The following is a 26438-nucleotide window of genomic DNA, read 5'->3' as shown; positions in this document are numbered from 1 at the left end:
CTTTCATCTGAGAAATCTAGCAATTAGAATTCTCCTCTGTTCCCCTTACAGCAGCACAAGACACTAACTGTGAAGGACAACCACTCTGCTACTGGGACTGTAACACTTCAGACCAGGAGAAGCAGAAGCAGGCAAGGAGAAACGCCCCTCAAGGTTGGGCTGGAAAGTGCCTCCCTCCCATTGGCCTTTGCAGGCACATGTTAATGTCTTCAGTTCTATTGGTTGGTACAGTTGTTCCATCCCTGTTCTGCCCTTGTTCACCTTGTATGTACCCTTTCTGGAATGTTCTTCATTTCCTTGATGCCCATTGGCTATGTTTTGCCATATTGCTCCACCCCTCTTATCCTATTGTTTCCCCTGGTTGGCTGCCCCTCCTCTGCACCACTTCTGCCTGTCCCCATTGGACCTTGACCCTCAGACCCACCTCTTTCATCCCATATTTAACCCTGTGCCCTCAACCCAGTTTTGTCTTTGTCCTTGGACTGCCTTCAAGACCCAAGAAACCTTCCCTCAGATTTCCATGCCAAGACCCATCCTTTGCCTGTTTTCTCAGCTACTTTTTGTTTTTAGCAAGCGTGCTCTGGGCTCCAAAAGCACAGGCCGTTCTCAGAGGAACCCAGTGAAGCGCACTGCTTCAAGTGACCAGCACACTTGTGCCTCCCACTGGTGTCTGCCCTGTGACAGCAGAGCCACCCACCCACCAGCCAAGGCCACGAGGGAGTCTATCAGGAGAACACTTGCTTCTCTGCCCCCAGCAGAAATTACTTACAGCCCTCTCTCTCTAATGGCTGGGTTTGGGGTTTTCCCCTCTGACTTTTCCCCCCGCTTCCCTCCCTCCTTTTTTTTTTTCCCTTTAAAATTCTCCTGGGCCACCTGACACAGGGCTGGGGTCAGTCGCTTGTGCTACTTACAATGGTGGGGTTGACCACAAACACGCCAGGCAGATGTTGCTCTGCAATGCTAAGGTTTAGCACCCAGTTGAATTCAATCTTGCCAGTGTTCGCCAGGGTGACTGTGCTGTGATGAAGGTTATTAAACATCTGGAGAGAAGGCATAGGAGTGGGAAGTTACAGACCCAGGCCTGCTGCTGGGAGTCTCCTTCCTCTCTCCCGGGGTTGAAAGCACACCCATCATGGGAGCAGAGACCAGGGAGCAGATACGGGCACCTGGGAACCTAAGGAACCCCCAGGCACAGGGCACCTGCACAGGACCAAGGAGCTCTGGCAGCACACAGAGGTGTGCTAACAACCATGTGAGGGCCAGTAATAAACGAACCAGGGGACACACACCCTCTGCACTCTGAGGGGTCACCAACAGCCAGGAGAAGTAGAGACAACACTGAGGCGCCTCAGAAGAAAAGGCACCTGCATTTAAGTATTGGCAAGCAACATACACACAACAAGGGCGTCACAGGGCAACACAGACAGAGCCAGCAGCTGGAAATATCTGGGGGTTTTCAACTGAAAAAGAGTGAAGTGAGGATTATTCTGAGACAGTCTCTCCAACTATAGTGACTGAAAGCATAACTTCTTCCCTTAATTAATGTGTGGATCAAGCAAGAGCTTTAGACAAGAGCATTTCCTTGGAGGTCAGGCTTTAGGAGTGGATCAGTAAAGGGATGTCGCAGGGACATGCCCCTCAGAGGATCCCCACTGGGACCCTGCTTGCTGCAAGAGGCAGTGTTAGGTACCCTGAAAAAGAGGCATTCCCAACATCTTAGAGAGGCTTGGAGATGGCCATATTAAACCAGCTTGGGTGCCGGATGTGTCCCTCAAAGGTTGTACTTCCAAGCCCCAGAGCCAACAAAGGGGCTGGAAGGGAAGAAAGCCCTGGACTGAGGTGGGCAGGAACCCGCTGGCCGTGGTTCCAAGGCAGGGAGCTGTGCCAGGGCACATGTGTGGTACCTGAAAGCCGCAGTTGATCTCCCGCTGGCTCAGGGAGTAGCTGAGGTGTGAGGCCTCCCCAGTCAGCCCCACCTCGTAGGTGGGGCCTCCCTCCACGTGGCACAGTGCTGTGACACTAGCAGTGGTGTTGGGGTGGCCAGAGAAGGTGAAGGAGACTTGCTGTCTCTCTCCTGGCTGCAGCACGCCCGACTGTGGCAGGATACTGAAAGCCTGGAGGACAGGAGAGATTGAGATGTTGAGTGTGGAAATGGATGCAGAAGAGCATCTTGGAGCAAACTGCAGCTATAGCCAGAGGGGCCTATTCCTCAAACACAGCCAGAATCACCCTGATGTCATCCTGCATCCATGCCACTGACCAATGGAGGGACCATGGGGAAAATCTTCTTCCACACTCACAGATCAATGCATTCATTAATCCAGTACATTCAAGTGAACTTGGATGTCTCCTGGCAGTAGAAACTCTCTCGGATGCCCAGCTTGCCTTTAGAAAGCATTTCTTACTGCTTTTAGAAAAGGAAGAGAGCTCTTGGAGCTCAGGGATGTCAGCGAAGGACTCCAGCCCAGATCATCTGACTCCTGAGGCTTTTCCCCTCGCTCTCTGACATATATGCTGCATTCTCAAGGTGCTACAGCAAAAGCTCCTGCAAAAATTTCCTATGGACCACCTGATGAGGTCCAGGGGGAGCAATGCCCTCCATAGGTGCTGCACAGCATCCTTGGGCAGCCCTACATGTCCTGCACAGCCTTTCCAACAACCAGTTGTTTCAGCAGCGCTTTGTGATGGGTCTGGAGGGATGTGAGGCCCCTCTGTGTGCAATGCTGAGGGCCACCAATGGGACTGGGAGCTACAGCCCTGCTTGCCACACTGAAAATGTGGAAGAGAGAGATTCCCTCTTACTCTCTCCACTTCGAGGGCACTCTGTGGTACATCCGCGGATAACCTGAATCCCCCCAAACCTAGTGGGACGTAATACTTTTCACAAGTATGTGGCGGCACCTGAAAAACAAGCCATTTTCTATGCTAGGAGGAAGAGGCAGCCACTTTGCAAAGTCTCCGTTTGTAAGACAGCTTCAGGGCCACCACTGCAATACCAGCTGTCAGGTGAAAGCAGACACCTGGAAACAGGTGGTCTGGCTGGGTTGGGAAGAGGCTACATGGAGATCAGGACTCATCACAGCTTGCTCTGGGAAGGAAGCTGGAGGTCTTGTCATCATGATGCAGATAAAAGCCTCATCTTACATTGTGAAGAAAACATGGCAAAAAAATCTCACACTCAACACAGGTCTGCAGGATCTCAGCAGTCTTCTCCAAGGAAAACTCTCCTATTTCTCCCTCCCACACACCTCATGTCCAACCACTGGCTCTGCTGCCCAGCCCATTCTCAAGGCACAGGACAGCAGGGCAGCAAAAAGGGAGGTCAGCAAGAGCATTACTTGTTGGTGGTAAGGTGGGGAGGCAACACAAGCAGTAGTGTACAAGAAAATCTACCTCTGCTCCTAAAGACTGGGCAGGATCCCACGATTCTCTCAGGGCTGTGGCTGGGTCCTCCCCATTTCTAATCTTGAAGCGTCTCATTTGAAACGCCGAGTAATCCAAACTCGTTCTCTTCTCCTTTGGTGGCTGGGGTTTGAACTTAGGTGGGTAATGCTCATACCTGGAAAATAACATAGCTATGAACAGGGACCTGCTGTGGGAGGAAGGGACACCTGCACGAGTAGCTCCTGGTCAGGATGCAGCTGCTGGGTGGGTGCTGGTGCCTTGAACTGAGAAATGGTTTGATCCAGCCCTTCTTAATCCAGGCTGGAGCAGGTCTGTTCTAAAGGCAGCCCAGCGATGATGGCACTGAAGTAGCACTGGTGCAGGCAGCTGCAACTGCTTGCATCGAGGGACTACAGAGGACAGGGATTAAAACCTTGTGGGGATGCAAAAAGCACAGTGGGAGAGGAAAAGACAGAGAAGGCAAGCAAAAAGGTGAGATTTGAGTCACCAAGGGGCACACCCGGACAGTGATGAGCCCTCCCAGTGCCCAACGCTAGAAACTCTGCAGCTCTACCAGGTATTTATCAGGAATGTTTCCTTGAGAGCAGTGGAACTGCTCCTTGTTGAGACAGGAGGAGAGGTGGGAGTGGAGAGATCTCCTACCTGAATTGGCATCCCAAGCTGAGCTCTGGGACGAATGGTTTGTCTGTGACAATTTTGGTGCCAGTGCCCACAGCCACCAACATAAATGTGGTCCAAAGGCTGTTCCCAATGAACAGCTGGACAGTGTCAGCAACAAGCCCAGCGTCATCCAGGGTTGCTGTGATAGTCACAGGAATCTTGCCCCTAGTGGGGATCACTCCTTGTCTGGGTTCAATAATGTAGCAGTGGGGTTTGCAAACCTGTAAGACAAGCATAATATGCATGTAGGATGGAAACCATACAGCCTGCTGTCTTGTGCTATATAAGAAAAGGAAAGACTAAAGAGGGGAGGATAAAAATCGTAAAGGCTCAATTTCCCTAAATTTAAGCAGCAGTATCAGGCAACAGCAGAGCTTATACCACCTGTATTTTCCTCTCCTTTAATGGACTCACCTAATTAAGCCAGTTTTACCCGACCCAAAGGACACCTATCCTCAGGAGAGTGTTCCTTTCCCAGTCTTTCTCTGGAGTATGTGTCAAGGAAAGCTGCTTTCTCTCTCCTGGCTTCTTACAAAGGCTTAAGGCCCGAGGAAGCCAGGACTGCTCAAATGCCATTCCAGAAACCACACAGCTGGAGGACACTGCTGAGAGCCTGAAGAATAAGCCTGCAAAGCCAGCTGAGCAATACCCCAACACCAGACTATTCTTTCCCGAGGGGCCATCAGTGCTTCTCAACATCCCCTAAAGGACTGAAGCCCTCACTTCCCACTGATCATCAGCTGTAGAGAGGTGCCCCAGTGCCCTCTGCTTTGGAAAAGTCACCTCTGAATGGTTACAGCCGAGCAGGAAAGCAGGAAGCAGAAGAAAACTGAATGACATGTCATGGGTGGGCATGGCCCACTCTTCCCAAGAACTCTTGTCATCTGCTTTCTCATGGACTTCATGGATTGGGCAAGAGAGCCCCGGGGAGGGGGAAAGGCCTTGCAGCAGCACAGCTGCACAAACACAGTTCTGCAGGTCCAGCCCTGGTACGAGCATGTGAAACCCATCCTTTACATGCCAGGCCCAGCCAGCCAAGGTGCATTGCTCCCTGCAGAGGCTGAAAGCAGAATTTCATTGTGGAGTTAGAGAAAGCTGTCCTGGAAAAATCCCTCACTTTAAGGTTGCATTTATCCCCCAAACAGCTGGAAAAGCAGCAAGAGGAAAAGTTCACGCCCCTCTTCCTTGGCTCAGGAGGCTGAGCCTGGACTCTCCCACACCTCTGATGCTTTATCCACGGACTGAAGTCCACAGTATCAGGTTGTATCCAGCTCCACAAGTTCAACGCACCCAGCATGAAGAAGAACAAACCTCCAGCTCCTCAAAGGTCTCCCCCTCCAAGCAGACATCCCAACCCAGCCCCAGCCCCAGTCTACAAGCCCTTCCTGGCTGCACCAGCCCTGCTCCCCATGCCAGGGGAGCAACACCAGCTCCTTCTGCCCTATGCAGCCTCCACATATTAAGCAGCCTTTCTCAGCAGCTGCTCCCCAAAGGTGTGTTTTTTCTTAAATGGTTTGCTCCTATTTCCCCTATGTTGTAGGCTCCTACCCAGGTGTCAATCTTCCCTAAGACCTACCCTTTCTTATAGAATGTTCTCTGTGCCTCCTGCTCCTGAATTGTCAATCCCACATTGTACCTGCCTCTTGTGGAATATTCTTTGCCCCTTCCCCCTGCCAAGCTGTCAATCTCTGCTTGTGCCAACCCCCTGCTTGGAAATCCCCTGCAGAAATCCCCTAATCTTGGAAGCCCCATTGGTTTGTTTAAATTGCTCCCTCCCGCTATGTTTCCTCACTGCTTAAAGTACTGGAAACCCTGCCTCGTGCTCCTCCCCAGTCTTCCCCCTCTTGGTTGAGAGTTTGTACCCTCCCCTAGAACCTCCCCTGTAGAAAAGTCCCCCGCACAGGCAGTGTGTGTCTTTTGTCCCTGAGCCCTGCTTGGAATGGATCGCCTGGGATTCCACGCAAAAGTTCCCTCTCTGGTCTTTGCCTCTGTCCTCGGTGCTTCAATGTATCTGTGTGCTGTAGAGAGCAAGCCCTGCTCTACTGCTGTGCAGACCATTGTTGGTCAGGGAGCAGCCACTCTCGGCGTGGGCTCAGGAGCTAGCTGGGGAACTCGGGCACCACGTCAGGCACAGAGGTCACAGGCTGTGGGGTGTCTACCCCCACACGGGGCTTTGTGTGGACAGCCCAACTGGCATGACCCACAGGAGATGTGAAAATTGCCTCCTCACGAGCAGCCTGAGGACACACCTCGCACTCGGCTCTCTAGTATTAACAGCAGTTTGGCACAAAGCAAACGTAGATGGAACAGGGAAACCACAGGGAAATCCATGCTCTCTGGGGAGCACAGGACCACAGGTTTCTCCTGATCTCAGAGCTCCAAAAATGTGACACGCACAGCTAAAGACCTTCCCTAAAATTAAGGGAGAACTTGTCAACACAATCCAGACTAATTTCTGCTCCAACATCTCTGCACCTGATTTCACTGAGGGGTGCCCCAGATAAAACCTCCAGAGCCAGGCTCTTCTTGCCTCGCTCAGATGGAATATTGGAGTATCTTGCCTCCTCTCACGCAGGGTGATACGGAAATATAAAAACCAAGTCATGGCTGCTTCTGACCAGTCCATTTCCCTGGAAAACAGCCCCCCAGATACTTACTGTCTCTATCCTGAAGTCTCTAGGGACAAGACCTTCATTGAAGAGGCTAAAAGTTTGAGATTTAGGCTGTAGCGCTGGGATCCTGCCAAACTCTATCAGCCTTGGAACTGGGTAGATGTCTGCCAGCCGTCCAGTGCTCTGTAATACTACACTCTGTTCCAGGAAGCAGGTGAGAAAGATTTTTTTAACAACCAAAACAAACCACAACACGGAAACCTAAAAAAAGCTTAAACAGCTCAACCCCTCTCAAGTTATTTCTTTAGGGACAGCTACCACTCTCCAGCTGAAATGCTGGGCTTTTGGGGAAAAAAAATGACATACTCATCTCTAAATTAAAAAGGATTAAGGTAAGAGAAACTTTCAAGCTACAAATTATTGATCCCAAGGTAAAAGCTTTGCAAGAAATCTCTGGTTAAGAGCAGGCTACAGTTAAACAACTGGTTATTCTGATGGGGAGAAACCCTCCTCTTTAAGGTAAGCAGCCTGAAAGCAACTGTTTTGTCAAACTTCAGATTCCCTGGCACAGCCGGCACTGCCTGTCCTTCCTGTTGACTGATTTACATGCAGTGCCACAATGGCCCAGGTTCAGATGTTTGGTGTCATCCAGGGAATTTGGCATCATCATTTCCATATGTTGTAATACACGTTTAAATCCTTGCAACTACTCTTCAACTGCCAGCTTTCCCTTCTTTTACAGGAAGCTCAAGGTTCCCAGAAGTCTTTCACATCCTCTTTTGTGCTCAGAGAGAGGAGAAGACATTTTAAAACAGATGTTTCCAAAGTTAATAGCATTTTAAAGGTTAGTCAATTAAAATGACCCTCAATTCCAGCTTAGATGAACTACATTCTGTGTCAGACACTGAGATTACCAGCTGTAATGTAAGGCATGAGCTATTTACACCACCAATCCCTTCTGGCCTCCACAGCAGCCTGTGCCTGTTTTCCCCAGAAGAATCCCTGTACACTTTGCACCCTGGCAGGACGAGTTGCACAAAGGCACACATCTCCCCTCGCACTCACCCGTGGGTTTCTCTCATCCCCGAACACGCCGATAACAACACTGGTGCGATGCTCGCCCAATGTTTGGACTTCGAGTACAACTGGAATCTCTGCAATGCTGTGAGGCTGGACAATCCCACAGGGCTGGGGGCTGGAGTAGAACACAGGAGTGTCCTCCATGCGTTTCTAGAAGGGACAGAATCAAATGCAATTTCAGAGAGACCTCTGAAGAAACTTTATAAACTCCTTAACATCCACCATAACAGCAACTGACACACATTTTTAAAAATCCCCAGGACAAAGGTAAAAGGCACAAAGAAGATGCAAGAATTGTAGGCTTAGCATTCTCAGGGCTCCTGCAAGGAGGCTGCCAGCACAGGCATTGGTGTCTGGGCTGGCAGCAGCTTTTCACAACCCTCTAACATCTCCCACAAGAAAACTCCCTGCAGACTAGAACATAAACTGTTTCTTCAGGAGGTTAAACTTCATCCTAAAGTTTGCATTCATGTAGGATCCTGTTCTCAGCAGATCTTTAAGACTGAAACCAGCAAGGTCTTATCCAAACCCTTTTTCCCCCTAATAATCTCCTCAGTCATCTTTGCGACGAGGAGGTGGATGCGATGCCAAACCTGGGGAACAAGCCCGTAGCAGCCAGGAAGGTCGGTGTCATTCACAACGAGGAACTTCCTCTCATATGGCACCTTCGGGCGGCACTCATCGTACAGCAGCATGTGGGGGTACACTCGCAGCTCAGGAACGAGACATCTGGGCAGAGATGACCCCAAGAGAATCAGAGATACTGAGGGAACGGAGAACGTTTACCCCCGAAGATTGTGAAATGGAGCATAATACATTTGTCACTGTCAAACAGACATTTAACAGCCCTACAGTGATCAATTGCCTTCAAAGTCTTCCCACTCAAACATGTCTTGTCAAGGAGGGGCAAACCCTGAGAGGCAGCAGCCAGAGGCTGCCAAGTGCCCTAGGCAGAGCACTTTGTCCCACAGCTGCCTCAGCCCCTCCTTTACCCAAGAAGGCTTGCAAGGACTCCTGTAACAGTCCCAGTGATCCATGAGCTCTGAGGGAGCCTTCCCAAAAAGGATCAGTGCTCACTAAGGCTCAAGGAACACACAACTAGTGTGTCAGTAGAAATGACTCCCTTCTCTCCCATGGCACTGTTGCCCTGCCTGAGAACTCAGCTGTTTGCCCCAGCCTTGGAGGGCTCGGCACACCACCTGCCCTACAGAGTGGGTGATCACCCCCTCCCAGTTCCTACAGCTCTCTCAGTCCTTCACAGGTCCATGCACTGCCTGTCCCCAATTTTACACCTGCTTAACGAAACTGCAGCCCAGGCACTGACTGGATGGCTCTGCCTGGGAGAGGGAAGAGCACCAGGGAACTGCATCCCTCTTGTCATAAACTGATGCTCACAGTGGCATAGCAAGATAGAATTTGGCTGCAGCAAGAACAAGTTTTGGTTTAAGTCTGAGAACATTAAAGCTTCAACATGGGAAGCAGAGGGAAGGAGAAAAACGAGAGCTGGCCTGCCACATCAAGGGCTGTTTATCCCTCGTAAGATCTTGCCCTCACCACTCTTGCTGTGAGCCACTTCCCCGCTGTCACGTGCCCTCATGAACAGAAGCAGACCCTGACTCTCAGCAGCTGCTTGGTGTGTCCCAAAGCAATGCAGGGTGGTTGCAAGCCAGCACAACTCCACCTCTTGCAGGAAGAAGGAGAGGAGGCCCTCGGGAAATTTGTTGCACCTCAAGCACCAAAAACCAGGCCAAGAAATTATATCATTCCTGGTCCCTTTAGAAAAAGGCCCAGGACCGTGCTGGGCTGTGAGCAGCGGTGCTTTTCACCACAGGCTGCTTTCCAAGCACTGCTGTTCTCACATGCAGCTGGGCAGAACATGAGGCCATTAAACAACACTTCTCCATGGGAGCTGAGCCAGCAAACCCTGGTCAAGGCAGTGTGCTGGGGGAGGCCAGGGAAGTGCTGGTACCTGGCCGTGATGCTCAGTGATGCCACTCCACTGCCAAAACCCTCCAGGTCCACCAGCATTCTCCGGTAGAATTCCATCACGGTGTTGGAACACAGGGTCACCTGGTGGAAGAGAAGAGCAGTGAATTCTTCCTTTAAAAAGCTCATTACCCACATGTGATATTCTCCAGTTCTTGTTGCATGATAAGGAAAGGGAGGATTTGGCCTTAATTCTTCTGCTGGTCCATGTGTAGAGCACAGTCTGTGAGAGTAACAAAAGCTTTCTGGCAATACCAGATTTGATCAACACACCTTGCTATCAGGGTCAGCTAAATGAAAACATTAGACTAAAGCTTTCCACACCACTGTATTCAAATTAAGGCGCCAATTTTTCATCTGACTACAATGACGTAAATGCAGAGGAAATCTGCTGACTTGCACAGAATGAGCTTTACAGCAGGAAGCTGAGGGCAAAGGGTGGCCCAGCAAGTGCTGGGCAGTTCGTAGCTGCAGAATGTTTTGTCTCTTCTGGAGATCCCTGCAGGGAACACAAATCATTCTGCTCCCCAGGACAGCAGAAGCCAAACCAAGAACAAAAGGAAACTGCTTTATACAATGGCATCTCTCTAGCTGCCACCCTCTGTCCTCATCCTTCCTCTGCCCATTTGCAATCAAAGAAATTACTCTCAAAACCCCAAGAATGGCTTCAGTACTTGACTATATGGTATGTGATCTCGGCATATGGTTTTGGAAACCAAACAGTGCTCCTTGAGGAATATCCCGAGTAAGGCAGCTAACAGAGGCCTCAGGCCAGTGCAGATCTCTTCCTCACACAATGCTCAAAGCTGGCAGCAGAGCTAAAGCCCTCCCACACTGCAGTGAAGCTTCAGCCCTGGTGCTGAAGCACGTATTGCTGGACTCTTCCCATACCTCGATATCCTGGTGTCCCTGGGGAGGGATGGTCCCTTGTTTGGGATTCATTGTAAACTCCCTTGGCTCCACATAAAAATGAATTCCTTCTGTCCAGGATGGGTCGCTGTCGTTGCGTATTTGGTCAAAGCTACTAACAGCAGGCTGCGTGCCGTCGTCAGACATGCGGAGCTTGAAGCTCAGGGGCACTGGGGAGGGGTTAGTGAGGCGGCAGGTCTTGGTGGAGGGAAAGCCTAGGAAAAGGACACAAATATCCATTTAGGCACCAGTTATGTCACGACTCTTGGTGGGAATATCCTGCTAGGATAAAAGTGTGATTGGGGTTTAGCTCCTTATTATCTGAACCACAGCTCACCAAAGAAGCTGCATGAGAAATTAATTGTCACTTAGCTCTCTTTGACACTGATTGCAGACTGCAGTCTTGAAAATGCCCAGTCTTAGCCCTGCTGAACACTGCAAGCTTCTCTCTTTCTGATGGAGAGGAGCTCCCTCACCTACCTGCCCCAAACCAGCATGAGTTATTTGTCACTGATGAGTATGCACCCAGACCGAGCATTTACTCTGAAAATTCAAGCTGTAAAATTCCCTGTTAAGTCTGCCAACACTCCCACCATTTTCAAGAGATATAAACAGCGAGTTGTCATTGAGAGAAGCTACAGCAAAAGAACGAGGATGGAATCAGGAACTAGAACGTGATGCAAAGCACCCTACTGCAGTTTCTCTCTGCAGGATCCTTAAGGTATCTCTTGGTTTGGGCCAAACAGACAAAGCACGTGACGGCTCAGAGCCCACTCAGCTGGAGGCAAACGTGAGCCTTGCTTTGAGATTAGCAATCAGGAGCCATGTCCCATCTCACCCAACAAACAGGGACATCATACCCATGCTGTTCACTGTGATTGCTGCCTGCAAGGTTTTATTCTGCTTTAGCTCTGAGATTTGCTTTCCATACTGGAAAGCCAGAGATAGAGCCACGTATGGTGCGGTGTGGAGGCCCAGGGGCCTGCCAGGGAGATACCAATCTCCATGCCCTGGAAGGACAGGCATGCCTAAAGGGCATTTAACTCAGGACGACAAAAAGGGTTTCTCCCCACAGTTCTTTGCTCCTCTATGTTAATGTACATATACATATATACATATGTACATATGTACACATGTACATATACAGTTATGTCATCCCTAACGCCCTCCCCAGTTCTGGGAAATTCTCCTTTCCCTGTTTAGCCATTGCCTCAAATTTTCCACAGTGTTCCACCCCCGTTTCCTTATTGGTTGTTGCCCTTTGCCCCAGCTTTGTACCGTCCCTGTGTTCTCAGCCCATTGGACCCTCGTGTTCTAGTCTGTCCCTTCTTGCCTTAAGCGTTGAATCTCCTTTGTTCTGGCTCTACTGCTCCTGGACCCCTTTAGTGTGTGGCCACAATAAACCTCCATCAGAACTCCATGCAGAAGACCCCTCTTGTCTTTTCTCCATCAGCTCCTTTCTGCTAGTTGTGGCTGTGTGGACTTAGTGCATGTTCGTGTGCCTGCCTGATTGCGTTCTACTAAAGGCACTTTTCAGGAAGGTAGCGGCACTTTAGCATCCAGTGCACGCCCCGACAGTGGGGATGTCCTGCAGAGCCTGGACACCAGCCACAACCTGCTCTGCAGTGGACATCTGTCTTGGCTGGCCAACTCTGTGTGGAGGAGACTTCTCCCTGGGCCTGCTCACCAAGTGTCATTTGAACACAGATGGGGGGAAAAAACAACTGCAGGCACAGTCTAGGCCTTCTCCATGCCTATCAAAAATGATCACTGCCAGCTCCAGCAGGGAGGCAAGAAAGGCACAAGAAGGACAAACACAGATGTCAAAACCTCAAATGAGACTGAGGTCACCACATGCAGACAACAATCTACAGTTAAAAAAAAAAGCAAAAACACAACAGTTGCCTTCAGCTGAAGAGACCTTAGGAATGAAATGGGATTAAGCCAAATGAATCTCCTAATATAGAATCATATGTCTAACTGTTGCCTTTCTTGTTTCATTTATTTAAAAGGCAACTTAACAAGTGCCTCATTGGTGATGCAGGGTGGGGATGAAGCAGCTCAGGAAAGGCAATTACTTTTCTTAAAAAGTTCATGAACATCATTGTTACGGGTTTAGGCTTTGTAGTGAATTCTCCTCTTAGTCTGGGAAGGGTGATACGGGTTTTGGGGGGTTTGGGCTGTGGGGGTGGGCTTTTCCATTCGGGGTTTTTTAGGAGTTGTGGCGTGATGTCGTGAGTGGTTGTGAAGTCCGGACCTGAGGTTTTGCAGGGAGCGGACCCTTCCTTCCTTCTGCTCGGGAATGGGGAAGCTTAGCTGTGTGGTGCTGCGGGAGATTGTGTGCTTGGCCCCGGCACTTCACTAGGCTGCAGCTCAGCACCATGATCAAACCAACCTTCCTTCCTTCCTTCCTTCCTTCCTTCCTTCCTTCCTTCCTTCCTTCCTTCCTTCCTTCCTTCCTTCCTTCCTTCCTTCCTTCCTTCCTTCCTTCCTTCCTTCCTTCCTTCCTTCCTTCCTTCCTTCCTTCCTTCCTTCCTTCCTTCCTTCCTTCCTTCCTTCCTTCCTTCCTTCCTGCCTTCCTTCCTGCCTTCCTTCCTGCCTTCCTTCCTGCCTTCCTTCCTTCCTGCCTTCCTTCCTGCCTTCCTGCCTGCCTTCTTGCCTGCCTTCCTTCCTGCCTTCCTTCCTGCCTTCCTGCCTTCCTTCCTGCCTGCCTTCCTTCCTGCCTTCCTGCCTTCCTTCCTTCCTTCCTTCCTTCCTTCCTTCCTTCCTTCCTTCCTTCCTTCCTTCCTTCCTTCCTTCCTGCCTGCCTTCCTTCCTGCCTTCCTGCCTTCCTTCCTTCCTTCCTTCCTTCCTTCCTTCCTTCCTTCCTTCCTTCCTTCCTTCCTTCCTTCCTTCCTGCCTTCCTTCCTGCCTTCCTGCCTTCCTTCCTGCCTTCCTTCCTTCCTTCCTGCCTTCCTTCCTGCCTTCCTGCCTTCCTTCCTGCCTTCCTGCCTGCCTTCCTGCCTGCCTTCCTGCCTGCCTTCCTTCCTGCCTTCCTTCCTGCCTTCCTGCCTTCCTTCCTGCCTTCCTTCCTGCCTTCCTTCCTTCCTGCCTGCCTTCCTTCCTGCCTTCCTGCCTGCCTTCCTGCCTTCCTTCCTGCCTTCCTTCCTTCCTTCCTGCCTTCCTTCCTGCCTGCCTTCCTTCCTGCCTTCCTTCCTGCCTTCCTTCCTTCCTTCCTGCCTTCCTTCCTTCCTGCCTTCCTTCCTTCCTGCCTTCCTGCCTTCCTTCCTGCCTTCCTTCCTGCCTTCCTGCCTTCCTGCCTTCCTTCCTGCCTTCCTGCCTTCCTTCCTGCCTTCCTTCCTGCCTTCCTTCCTGCCTTCCTGCCTTCCTTCCTTCCTTCCTGCCTTCCTTCCTGCCTTCCTGCCCGCCTTCCTTCCTGCCTTCCTTCCTTCCTTCCTGCCTTCCTTCCTGCCTGCCTTCCTTCCTGCCTTCCTTCCTGCCTTCCTTCCTGCCTTCCTTCCTTCCTTCCTGCCTTCCTTCCTGCCTGCCTTCCTGCCTGCCTGCCTTCCTTCCTGCCTTCCTTCCTGCCTTCCTTCCTGCCTGCCTGCCTTCCTTCCTGCCTGCCTGCCTTCCTTCTTTATCCCTCCCCTCTTTCCCTCCCTCCCTCTCAGTGCCAGCTGGGAGGAAATCACTGCCCTGCCAGAGCCCACGGATCCTCCTGCCTGTGATCATAACTACTCCAAAGGGCAAAAACAGTACTTGGGTTGGAAACTTCTCTTATTGCCTTGTTGTCTGTGCTGTCCTGATATATTCTAGTAAAGAACTGTTATTCATTTTCCAATATTTTTGCCTGGAAGTCCTGTAATTTCAAAGGTATGTGATAAATGTGATTCGTGCTAATTAAATTGTAACTATATTAGCAAAATTGTATTTAGATCAATAGAAGACTATTGTTACCGAGTGAAAGGGGGGGGAGATGGGTGAGACAGGATAAAAGACATCTTCCAAATGTTGGGAGTCAAAGAAGAAGGTTAGAAGAAAGTCAGATAAGAATAGTAGAAGGACGGAGGTCTGATAAGCAGCATCTAGAAATACAGCTTCAACCTTGAAGCTGGCAAAAATGGAATGATTCCAAGCATGGGACTTAATTAGAGTCATGTTATGGAAAACATCTGCTCAGTCACACAGGGCGCCTGCGCTACCTGCAGGTCACACCTAGGTCACCGATGAAGATGATGAGCCTTCATCGGAAATAAGACCCTCAAAAGGATAAGAGACCCCCTAACCCATTAGTAGAGCATGCGCCGTGCAGTATAGTTACGTAGATTTTAGGAATAGAAACTAGGAGGAGCTTCCTAGAAACTTTTGTAGCCTATAGTATATAAGTGGGATTGTTAGCCCAAATGATTTGGTACGACAGGAAGGGCAGGCCCCTCCCCATACCCCCGGTGGGTTTTGCTTATGCTTTATACGAACCTCAATTATACTAAAACACTTACTCTCAAATTTTATCCATCCCAAATTATACAACTATAATACTTTACTTGGATAGTATTTAGTTTCAATAATTTTTGTAATCATCTTTAATACTTCTGATTGTATTCATTTATAATTGTTACTATTAAACATTTGTTGTTACTTTTAATCTTTGTTGTTTGTTTAATTGGAAAAATAGAAAACCATTCATAACAGGTACAATAATTGGGAGGGAGGGGGTCATCTTTCTATTCCAGGAAGATTCCCGCCTTCCTTGGCAGACAGCTGTCTTTTAAACCAGGACAGAGACACCAGAAAATACTCCCTTTCTATTCCTTGGTACTCTTTGATCTCACAATGGCACCAGCAGCCCTGGAGTTCACACCCTGAAGAGGCTGCTGTGGCAGAACATGAGTGATGGATGCTTTCATGTTCAAATGGTCCATTTTGGAATGCACAGATCCCTCACGCTGTGTCCAAGCCCAGGGAACACTCACCAAAGGAAATGTCACCGAAGTCGAGCTCATTGACATTGAAGTGTACAGTTGGTTCAGGTTCAGAGACACATCCCCTGCGATGAGTAGGACAGAGGAGGAAATGAATTGGTTAAAGGGAATTGCAAAGTGTCTGGCTATCGTGGCTTGGGGCATAAAACCTGGTCAGGGGCACTGTGGGTTTCAAATCAACACAACGCCACGTGCTCAGCACAGTGTCCACGTGGACAGGAGGCAGATAAAGCCCAGTGGCATGCAACCAACAGCCACTGATGGGGCTTTGGCCACAGGGCAGGCAGGAAAAGTCCCCGAGTTGTTGGTAGTCCCATGAAGGACCCTGAAAACACACTCAGACATGGCTCCATGCCTTAGTTTCCCCATCTGTAATGTGATGCACATAAAGGTGTGTAAGAGTTGGTCTGGAATTTTTCCCTCATACGCCTCACGACTGTCGCAAGGGCAGAGGCTAAGGCCCCGAGGACTCCCACCCGCTTCTGGACAGGAGTTCTGGCCTGGTCGAGGTGGATGCTTGCCAAGTGATTGTTTGTGTGTGTGCTGTCCACGGTACAATGCTTTTGAGCAGGCACTAACTGAAAACTGCATGTTCTGTATGCCTGCACCTGCTTCTCAGAGCACCTCACAATGGCCCACAAATCTCCCCACCTCTTGGCCGGACACCACTCCCTTTGGAAAAGGACTATAAAAAGTGACTGTCTGAAGAAGATTTTTGAGAAGTCCCTGCAGAAGACACGTCTATTGGCCGGACCACGAGGATGCGTCTCATCTGTTGGTAGCTGTTCCCCCATTCCCCTCTTTCTCTCTCTCTCCCTTTACTTTGTTTCCTTTTATATTTCTCCCCTCTATTGCAAACACTGAGTAGCTGGCACTCAATAAAAGTGCACTGTTTTGAGTAAACTGATTGTTGTCCCCTGTTGTGTCTTCTGCACCCCTGAGATCACATGAAGCAGCAGGACTCCCGCCTGTATTAACAGTGGATTGTGACAAAGTGTCCCTACAAACTTCTGTAACCAGCCTTTCCTGCTTTGCTACTTCTTAGCTGCAACTGCTGTTCCATGGAGGAGCTTTCTCAGGAGATTTTGACCCACACAATCATTACAGAGTTTTGAGACATGAAAACCCAAGCATTCTCTGAAAACAGCAGCAACAGTTCTACACAGTCAACAGGTGAATTCTAGAGGAAAGTATGGAGGCTCAAGAGTCTGCCCCTGGGGCTGGAACACCAGCTCTGGAGGGGCAGAAGAAGGCAAGGAGAAACAGCACTCTAAGCTTACGGTGAGAAGTTCCTCCCTCCCATAGGCCTTTGCAGGCACATGTTAATGTCTTAAGTTCTATCGGTTTGTACAGTTGTTCCACCCCTATTCAGCCCCTGTTCACCTTATTTGTATTCCTCCTAGAATGTTCTCCCCTTTCCTGATCTCTGTTGGTTCTGATTTGCTGCAGTGCTCCACCCCTGTTATTCTGTTGGTTCCCCTGCTTGGCTGTCGCTCCTCTGCACCACTTTTCCCTGTCCCCATTGGACCTTGACCCTCAGACCTGCCTCTTTCATCCCATATTTAACCCTGTGCCCTCAACCCAGTTTTGTCTTTGTCCTTGGACTGCCTTCAAGACCCAAGAAACCTTCCCTCAGATTTCCATGCCAAGACCCATCCTTTGCCTGTTTTCTCAGCCAGTTTTTGTTTTTAGCAAGCGTGCTCTGGGCTCCAAAAGCACAGGCCGTTCTCAGAGGAACCCAGTGAGGTGCACCAGTTCAGGACAGGACCAGTGTGGAGGGAGCAGAAAACATTCATTGAGCAGGAAACCTCTCTGTGTCCCTAGAACAGGCCCCATGGAAAACCATAGCTTAAAGATAAGAAACTGCTTGTTAAATGACAAATTAAAAAAGGAATTCAAACCCCCATTAGTGGACCCTCTGTTATCTTTCTGGTTCGTTTAGTGGTTCGTTTTCCTTTAGTATCTATAGGCTAGATTTGAATGTCAAATCCTTCGTGGATTGGTCAGAATGCAGAATTCCCTTGGTAACTGGTGCAAAATGTAAAACCCTCAAAAGATACCAAACCACCTTAGAAAGCCCAGCCGTTGAATATGCTAGACTGGATACCTTCATCGAATAAACTATGGAATTGCCCCTCTCTTCATGTTCCGATCTCTTCACTCTACTGGTTTGAGGGGGAGCTCCGAGCCAGATTCTATCCAGGCAAGGCTTGGAAGCGTGCCCTGTCTCTGAGGATGGCTTTGGCAGTCTTGGGGATCACAAGGGGACCCCAAAACCCACCGGCAACTGACCAGCTTGTCACCAGTGCACCAGCTGGCACAGCCAAGAGCAATAGGACATGCATGTCCTGAATCTACCACACCACCTCACTGTCCTTGATCTCAGCAGACTCCAAAAGTCACCAACATCCGCTGAAATGAGCACTTGAAGCTGCACAACACTCACGAGTTTATTTCATGCTTGATGCCAGTCAATGCCTACTCTGCCTTTTGGTTAAAAATCAAGGACCAGTGAACTGTGCCTTCTGTTGTGTTTACAGGACTGCCACTGGCTCTGCTCTACACATCTCAACAAGAGACACCTGCCCTTGCTCAAGGACAAAGCTGCTTATGCAATAACATCCCATGACCAGTTTGGGGGAGGGACAGAAGAGAATCAATTATTTGATGGTGAAAGGTTCCCTCTCGATTCCCAAAATAGAAAAGCAGTACTTCTCCTCCAAAAACAAAGCCAGCATAATTGTTTCTCTACTATGGACAGACCTACTCACTGCTTTTCTCTTGCTAAGCAATAACTTTCTTGTTCTTTTTTATCCATCTCCCTTATATTATTGGTATAATCGACTGAAGATTGCTTTCATTTCTTTACTGCCTTGAGTCAGGGCCTCCCAACTGCAGCAGGTAGCTCCAAAGCTCCAGAGCAGCCAGCATCAGCTTTCCTGCTTACACTACATCATGCTACCAGCACATGGCTCAGGCTAGCAGGGACAAGCCCCTCATGCTGCTGTGGTCCTGAGACTGAGCTCTGCCTCCCCTGTTATCACCCCTTCTCCCTTTTGCTGGGCCAGGATTATCTCTTGCAATGGTACCAGCCTACAGGATAATGCCCATGGGATCAGCCCTTTCCCGGCTGTAGAAAGGAGGCACCAGAGCACTCTCTGCACAGGAGTTGGGAGCACAGCCTGTCCCCCACAGCATGGCCATGACAGGTGAGGTGAGGCTGCTGCTGCCCGTTTGGGATGGATTCTTAAGGGAAGCTTTAAAAATCACTGCTGCTGGTGCCGAATCACCCAGGCTGGCCCATCTCCAACGCCCTCGGGGCCTTGCTGGGTGTTCAGGTGGGACATCCCAGAGCAGCTACTGCCCAAAGCTGATCCATCCCACTGCCTGCCACGGCCCAAGGCAGAGGGAGATTCCTGCAGGGAGGAGTCATTCCAGCTCCCAGGTACGACACATGGCAGCAGGCACCCCCACATGAAGGCAATGCCAGGATCAGAGCAGAGATTAAGGCCTCAGGCAAGACCTTTTTTTTTTCTGCTCAACCCCAAAATGAGGCAGGCGGGGGATGTCGCAGAGACAGCTGCAGATGTGCCCACCAAGTTCCCAGAGCCCTTACTTGATTGTCAGGATTGCAGACGTAGGAGATCCAGCCACGGAGAACTGGAATTCTTCCTCAAACCTCCCTGCTACGGTGGCATTGAAGGAGATCTGGATGGTCTGGATCCCACCTGGTGCAATGATGCCCTCCTCAGGTGCAAATTTGAAGCAGTAGCCCACGTTTGCGGTTGTCTGGATATAGGTGAAGGGAGCATCAATAGCTCCATGGTTCATCAGTGTCACCTGCAGCAGCAAGAAAATAAAATGGAAATACATGTGGAATCTTCCCTTGGTGTGAGTTACTGTCTAATGATGCAACTAACACCCAGGAAAGGCAGAAGATGCTTTGTGCTGCTGAATGGCAGAAGTCAAAAAAATACAACAGGACAAGTTCTGCCTTTGGGTTTTCATGCAAAGCAGTGGTAACTCCACATAACTGGAATCACCCTGGGGTTATCCCATGGACACAGAGCAGTCCACCTCTGGTCAGCATCACCAAGCTCATTCAGACCTGGCCCTGAGAGCAATGTGGGGTGATTGCAGCTGCACAGTGAATCACCACAGAGCTGCTGCTGCCCCAGCTAGCACAGCTCCAGCAGTACCATCAACTTATTCACCTTTTCTCATATCATGAAAACAATACATTGATAATGAGGCATGAGCATCCATATGCATAGACAGCACCATCTTTTGGTAAGAAAACTCAGCATGTCTTTCCACATCCAAGCTCTTGAAAGTGTCTGGCATGATGTAGTGCCTCATTTTTAAGCTCTTTCAATTGCTCTTTTTATTTCTTTTGTAAACTTGACACTATTGAGGGGGAGGCAAATAGGTAGAAAAATCCTTTGCTTTATTCCCAGGGACAGTCTTCTCTTTCTACAGTCAGAGATGCACCAAGGCTGAAGTGAGGGATTGGTCAGCAAGGGGAAGAACTCCCAAGGCCTTTGTAAGGGCCAGCACTGAGCCAGGAGGCTGGATGGCTTTCCTGTGACTTCCAGGAATAAGCAGGAGACACTTGACTGAAAATTGTTTGCCATGGACTGAAGGTCAAACGTGGCCAGTTTGTTCCAGCTGCTTCTGAAGAGCTCAGTACAAAGGTGTCTTGTGTCTGGAGCTGCCACAAAAGCCTCTGAACAAGCAGCTTTTTGACCCAGTGTTGCTTTCATGTGTCAAGCGCTTTTGCAGGAAGCCTCCCAGCTGATCCCCAAGGAAGGCTGCCCAAAAGCAGGGATTGGCATTTCATGAACAACAGACACACCTTTGTGACCCCCCAGATTTGACCAGAACGTCAAATATCCCCTGCTCACAACTGCCCAGGTTGGCAGGAATTCCACAGGTCCACCAGGCTTGCTGCTGCCTCAGGAGCCATCAGGATCCATCCCAAGCCCTGCTGCTCACCTCACAGACGTAGGTGGTGTTGACAAAAATGTTCCCAAGGTTCAGTGCACGACAGCTGAGTTCAACCAAGGGTCCTTGGCCTTGCCCTCTGAGGCGCAGGGGCAGCCTGCTCTCACGGCCTGCGGAGAGATGTCCATTTCAGTACAAAAATTCCCTCTGTTATACTGTATTTTCAAGGCTGCCTCAATGCCAGTCCCTGACTCTGAGATGGATGCAACCAACTCCTGATGCTGCAGGAGAAGATATGGACCCTTCTCGTCTCTCAGGAGATATCCCCTGGGGCTGACTTCCAATTTCTAACCCATTCCTTGGGCTGCTTTCCAATTTTAGCCACCAGTTTGCTGAGTTTGAAACATCTCTGATGTCTTGTAGTGACAGGCCAAGAAGTCATGGGTAAAATGGAAAGAAAGAAAATTTAGGTTAGATAATAGAACACATTTTTTTACTGTGTGGTTGGTGAGACACTGGAGCAGGTTCCCAGGGGAGTTGTGGAGGTTCCAGCCCTGAAGTGTTCAAAGCCAGGCTGGATGGGGCTTGGAGCTACCTGGTCTAGTGGGAGGTGTCCCTGCCCATGGCAGGCCTTGGCACTAGACGATCTTTAAGGTCCATTCCACCTTTAACATACTATGATTCTATGGTTTCCTTCCCATGCACTTAGAGGAGATTTGAAATCCATTCGCCGAAGGCACAAAGCTCATAAAGAGTTTGGCAATTGCCAAACTACCTGGCCCAGTAGCACAGGATTTTGTTGCCAAAGTCCTCAACTTCTGACACTCAGCACTGTGTTCTATTTCCACAGCCAGAGCTGCCAGGGGACAATTCCCACACAGGGACAGAAGGAGCTGCTGGCCAAGGGTGGTCCTTCTACAAACACCCTGGGCTCAGTGGGGCTCAGCCACCTCTGGTCTGGTGGTGTCTGGGCAGTGGGATGTGATCCAGGGTCAGGGAGCACATTTCTAACTCAGCTCCTTCCCTCTGATGATGGATCCATGTCACATGGAGCCATCCTGGAGGTCAGTGGTCTAGAGGGACTTAGTGCTGGTTCACTAAAGCTGTTCTGCTCTCTAGCTCTTTGGCCTTTGTGGAAATGCTGGCAAAGTCACAGCATGAAAACTTTTCCCTGCACTGCCTGCGTTGTTGTGGGATCAGTAACCCAGACACAGGTGTTCTGAGCCCTGGCCTTGCACGAGAGACTCCATGGAAGCTGCAGGGACAGTGGGGATGTGCCAGCACTGCCCTGCTGACCAGGGACTCTTCCCAGCAGCTACAGGGGAGCCCAGCGGGCTCGGCCTTGCACCATGGCTTCACTGTGGGTGAGAGAAGCAGGGGAAAGGAGCTGTACCTGAGATGCTGCAGTAAGCCACACTTAGATACCCTAGTGCTTCTAGGGGTTTAAAGGTCACCTTGATTTCGGCCGAACAATTCGGCTTGATCTCTCCCTCCTAAATCAGAAAGAGACAGCAAAGCATTAATCTTCAAACTTCGCATTTCTTGTTTTCAACCACAGTCCCGTAAGCCTTTATTTAGAGCATTAGTATGAGTGAACAACACAAGGAGCCCTAGGAAACACTTCAAACCCCAGTTCAACACACTGCTGGAAGCTCTTAATGCTCAGCTGATCAGCTCCCACTCTCCACAACATTCCTACTGCTCTGACACAGGCTCTTGGTCACATCATGCTGCTGTCAGCTACAGTGGTATGCAACTGCCATTGTGCACTGGTGGCTCTTCTCAAGAAGAGAACCCTTCCTTGGAAATAAAAATATTAGTTTAACCTGTTTTGAAAGAAAGCAGACGTTAGGATTATTCTAGGTTTTACTCCAAGATGAGAAGGGATTTTGCACCGTGCAGCCACCAGGCATTCCTCATCTCTCACAATACCAATACTCAGAATCAAGGCTCTGGTTGATGGGAGGACTTGGGGGGTTTGCTTGCATAAACAGAAAAGAAAAAGTTTTCTGTCCCTGTGTGCAAGAGAATTCAAGAGGCCCATTTCAACCTTCCACCTTTGTGTCCAGGCTTACAGATGACACTGGAAGGGAGACTCAGAAATAGTGCAAGTCATGGTTACAGGAAGGGATTGGCATTTCTGTGATGAACCTTGGGCTGAATTTGGCCTCCTTTTCCCAGTGACCCAACGCATGCTTCAGGTCAATATGTCAACTGGCAGTGCTCCAACAGCCTGTGCTAAACCCCACGCACCACGTGCCGGGGAAGCCCCTGCCTACAATAACTGCTCCCTGTGGACACTGCAAGGACACGCACCGAGTGCCCTTGAGCTCGAGCCCTGGCAGCAGAGCTCGGCTTTGTCAGGCTCCCAGTCTTGCCTTGAGCCTGCAGGGCAGAAATGCTTTTAGCAGCGAGCTCTGCAGCCGCACACAGAAACTCCATGACTTCCCTCTCAGCACATGGAGCCAGCTGAGGATCTGCCGAGTGACCGCAGCCGGCAGGATGGGGGCGGGGGAGGATGGGTGGGAGGAGGAAGAGGAGGAGAAGGAGGAAGAGGAGGAAGATTCGGTTCTCAGCGATCACTTACCATTGGCTCAATGGAAAAAATGTCATCAGAGAAGAGCATGGGGTCTTCTTGCACCTTTTCCATCTCCTCCTGGACCATGTAGCTCAGGAGGGCAGTGTGATCTTCACTAGAGCCTTCCTCCTGCTCTGTATCTTCCTGCTCGATGAAGTTGTCCGGTGGCACCTCTTTCAGTGGCTGCAGCAAATAGCACTGCCTGCAGCCACAGGGAGAGACAAAGCCAGCAGGTTGTTTAATAAGCCACATACTTGCAGAGAGAAGTGTGAGTGCAGGAGAGCAAAGCACCTGGGGAGGAGGAGCAGCAGCAGCTCCCCAGCAAGGGCTGACCCCAAGCCATGGGGATCCCAAATGGATCAGAGGATAACTTGTCCACTGGCACAGCAGGTAGATTTACTCCACACCTGCTAGCTCAGGAGAGTTTTGGAAAGCCAGCATCCCTCAGGAGAACCTCCTGGCTCAAAGCCTCTGCCAAAACTGAGGGAGAATCCACCAGTCACCTCAACTGGCTTTTCCCACCACTGAGCTGCTCGGGGGAGGCAGATAAAGATCACGGAGCACCCACTGCAGGACTTTCCTGGGAAGGGGAGACGATGCTGGGTTGCAGCTATGTGTTACCAGCATCATCACTCTTTGTTTCTTCCATTTTGGACCTGCCCCGTTCCCTGCTCTGTCTTTCACAAGAGCACTTCCAAAGGAAATGGATGGATTCAGGCACCGCATCCCTTCAGTGACATTCAGGGTTTTATATGCATGAAAAGAGAGGCTCTGAGAGGGGGTGAGACTTGGTTGTGCAGGAGGGAGACAGCAAACTCCTGGAGAGACCTTTTCATGATCCAGAGCTTTTTGAGTCCCATCCCAGTACATGGTAGTAGAATGTCCTGAGAGGGAAAGGATCCTGCACTATCTCCTCTCATAAACAAGTCCTCTCTGCTCTGCGATCCCAAAAGCTTCTGTGACAGCAGGACAGTGGCTTTGGAGCTAAAACCATCCCTAAGACTGGAAGTCAGGAAGAACAAAATGTCCTCGTGACAGTCTAACTGGCATGAAGACAGATGTAATTGGGAAAAAACCCACAAAACCAAAACCAGCTGGAAGTTGACCTTGAGGAAACCTAGTTGCTTCTGAGGGGAAAATAGATCACCTGGGCTCCAGGCTAGTGGGAAAAATGGAAATAAGCAGCCCAGGGAAGTAGCCAGAGAAGGTAATGGGATTTTCTTTTAACACAGAGAGCTTGTATGGAAGTCAGACACTGTGTAAGTAGATAGAGAACAGTGCAGAACCAAGAAACCCAGGGCACTAAAGGACCCTCTCTCCAGCCATTCGATCTCCCGGTCCTTTGCAGGCAATTTAAAATGGCTCTGGGGAGTGCGAGAGACCTGGCCCGAAGGAAACAGAGGCTTGCCACGGCAATTTGGGCACGGTAGTTTTGCACAGAAGTTTTCACACGGGAGTTTTGGCACAGCAGTTTTGGCACAGCAGTTTGGCACAGCAGTTTGCTCGGTGTTGTTTCAGTTTCTGCACAGCAGCTCACACAAACAGGCTGAGCAGAAAGGGAGCAGCCACCCACCCTCCTTGTGTAGTGAGTTGTGTCTTTTGGCTTGTTGTGAGGTGATTGCATGGTTTTTTTTCTTTCTTTCCTCTTTCTGCTTTTTTTTTTCCCCAGCAAATGATTAAAAGCCATTGCTGCTGCCAGCAAGAGTGTACTAACTCAAACAGAACCCCCCAGGAAGGACACAGCTGTCCAGGGCCCTGGCTGCAGGGAGGGTCTGAGCCTGGTATTAGTATCAGAGGATAGTGCAAGAGACACCTGAGTGCAGTGTGAGCAGGTGAATGATCTGCTCTGTCTGGTGGCAGAGCTCAAGGAAGAAGTGCAAAGGCTGAGGAGCATTAGGGAGAGTGAAACAGAAATTAACTGGTGGAGTTACACCCTTCCAACCCTGAGAGAAGCTCACTGGAGTCTGAGGAGCTCTGCCCTTCTTGCGATCAGGCAGAAAGAGGACACCTAGGAGACGGTGGGGAATGGAAATGTGTCTCTGCTAGGGAGATAATAAAATTCCATCCTGACCCCCATCACCTCCCCAGGTGCCCTGACAGGATTGGTATGAGGCCCTGGATCCAGAGGGTCAGGCAGATGGCACTAAGGAAAAAATTCTGTCTGGAAAGTCTCCCAGTTGCTCTTCATCTGCCAGACAGATCACAGCCTCAAGTATTAAGAAGAAAAGAAGGGTAGTGGTAGTAGGTGACTCCCCTGTAAGGGGAACTGAGAGCCCTGTGTATCAACTGGATTCATTCCACAGGGGAGTCTGCTGCCTCCCTGGGGTCTAGGAACTAGATAGCACCAGGAAATTCCCTAATAACTAATGAACTTCATCTGCTCACCACTGTCTCTGGGGCGCAGTGACCATGAAATAATAGAGTTCTCAATATTTGGTGAAACAAGGAAGGGGCATCAACAAAACTTCCACTCTGGACTTCTGGAGGGCAGACTTCAGCCTGTTCAAGAGACTGGTTTGGAGAGTGTCTTGGGAAACAGCCCTTAAAAACAAAGGGGTCCAGGAAGGATGGACATACTTCAAGAAAGAAGTCTTGAAGGCACAGGAGCAGACTGTCCCTGTGTGCTGAAAGACGAGCTGACAGGCAAGACAGCCAGCCTGGATGAGCAAGCAGCTTTTGAAGGAACTAAGGGGGAAAAAAACAAAAAAAAAAGAAAGAGGAAAGAGGGGCTGGCAAGTCATGAAATGTTTAAGGATGTTGCCAGGTCATGTAGGAAGAAGATTAGAGAGGCAAAAGCCCAATTAGAACTTGCAGAAATCCAGTCATTGCAATCAACCTTTCCTTCCCAAAATGCCATCCTTGGTTGGAATAGACATGGAACTGCAATGCTAAGTGCTGAGCTCCTGAAGCCTAGGACACACACCCTAGTGCCAGAGATGGTTTACTTGGCCTAAACCATTCAAAAGCACCAACACCCCCCTGAGGCCATATGTTAGTTTTAGTCTTGGGCCATGTATCTGACTGAAATGCATTTTTCAAACCAACCTCCTCTTCTCTTCATTCTCATCTTCCTCAGTAGGAAAAGTCTTCCACTGGAAGTGGGCTGTGATGTTACTCCTGTTCTCAATGAACATGGTTGTATAGTTTGACGTGGTGATGAAAGTCTTCCCAATCTTCACGGAATATGTGCTCAACCCAATGTTGGCATCTACAGCTTCTCCGTGAAGGTTTGTCTGGATGCTTTTTTCACCTGGAACAAAGCAATGAGGAGTCTTTGCTCAGCTCACTTGCTGATGGAAGCAC

General features: G+C 49.8%; 1 protein-coding gene across 1 annotated transcript; it reads right to left on the bottom strand.

Moving 5' to 3' along the window:
* Positions 1 to 890: 890 nt before the first annotated feature.
* On the bottom strand, positions 891 to 26269 carry LOC148222320 (axonemal central pair apparatus protein HYDIN-like). Its single transcript, XM_088172235.1, has 16 exons — positions 26181 to 26269; positions 23145 to 23337; positions 21951 to 22050; positions 20609 to 20727; positions 19230 to 19453; positions 15605 to 15678; positions 10635 to 10867; positions 9727 to 9827; positions 8351 to 8486; positions 7743 to 7907; positions 6723 to 6875; positions 4048 to 4286; positions 3261 to 3559; positions 2803 to 2861; positions 1905 to 2114; positions 891 to 1040 (listed from the first exon to the last, which is right to left on the bottom strand). Exons 1-16 carry the CDS (start codon positions 26267 to 26269, stop codon positions 891 to 893), a joined length of 2544 nt encoding a protein of 847 aa, XP_088028361.1.
* Positions 26270 to 26438: the final 169 nt, after the last annotated feature.

This window comes from Sturnus vulgaris, chromosome 12 (assembly GCF_052056855.1).
Source record: "Sturnus vulgaris isolate bStuVul1 chromosome 12, bStuVul1.hap1, whole genome shotgun sequence".
NCBI classification, from domain to species: domain Eukaryota; kingdom Metazoa; phylum Chordata; class Aves; order Passeriformes; family Sturnidae; genus Sturnus; species Sturnus vulgaris.
The sequence above is the reverse complement of the archived record's forward strand: the minus strand, read 5'-3'. Positions and strand labels throughout refer to the sequence as shown.

What these genes read in the sequence shown, in the direction of transcription:
- LOC148222320 (XM_088172235.1), bottom strand. Translation starts at nt 26,269, where the DNA reads ATGTTCATTGAGAACAGGAGTAACATCACAGCCCACTTCCAGTGGAAG. An exon ending in CTTCGGTGACATTTCCTTTG is followed by an intron (nt 10,868 to 15,604) that starts GTGAGTGTTCCC and finishes TCCTTTTCCTAG; the next exon opens with GCTTTCCCTCCACCAAGACC. An exon ending in TCACTGAGCATCACGGCCAG is followed by an intron (nt 8,487 to 9,726) that starts GTACCAGCACTT and finishes ATCTCTGCCCAG; the next exon opens with ATGTCTCGTTCCTGAGCTGC.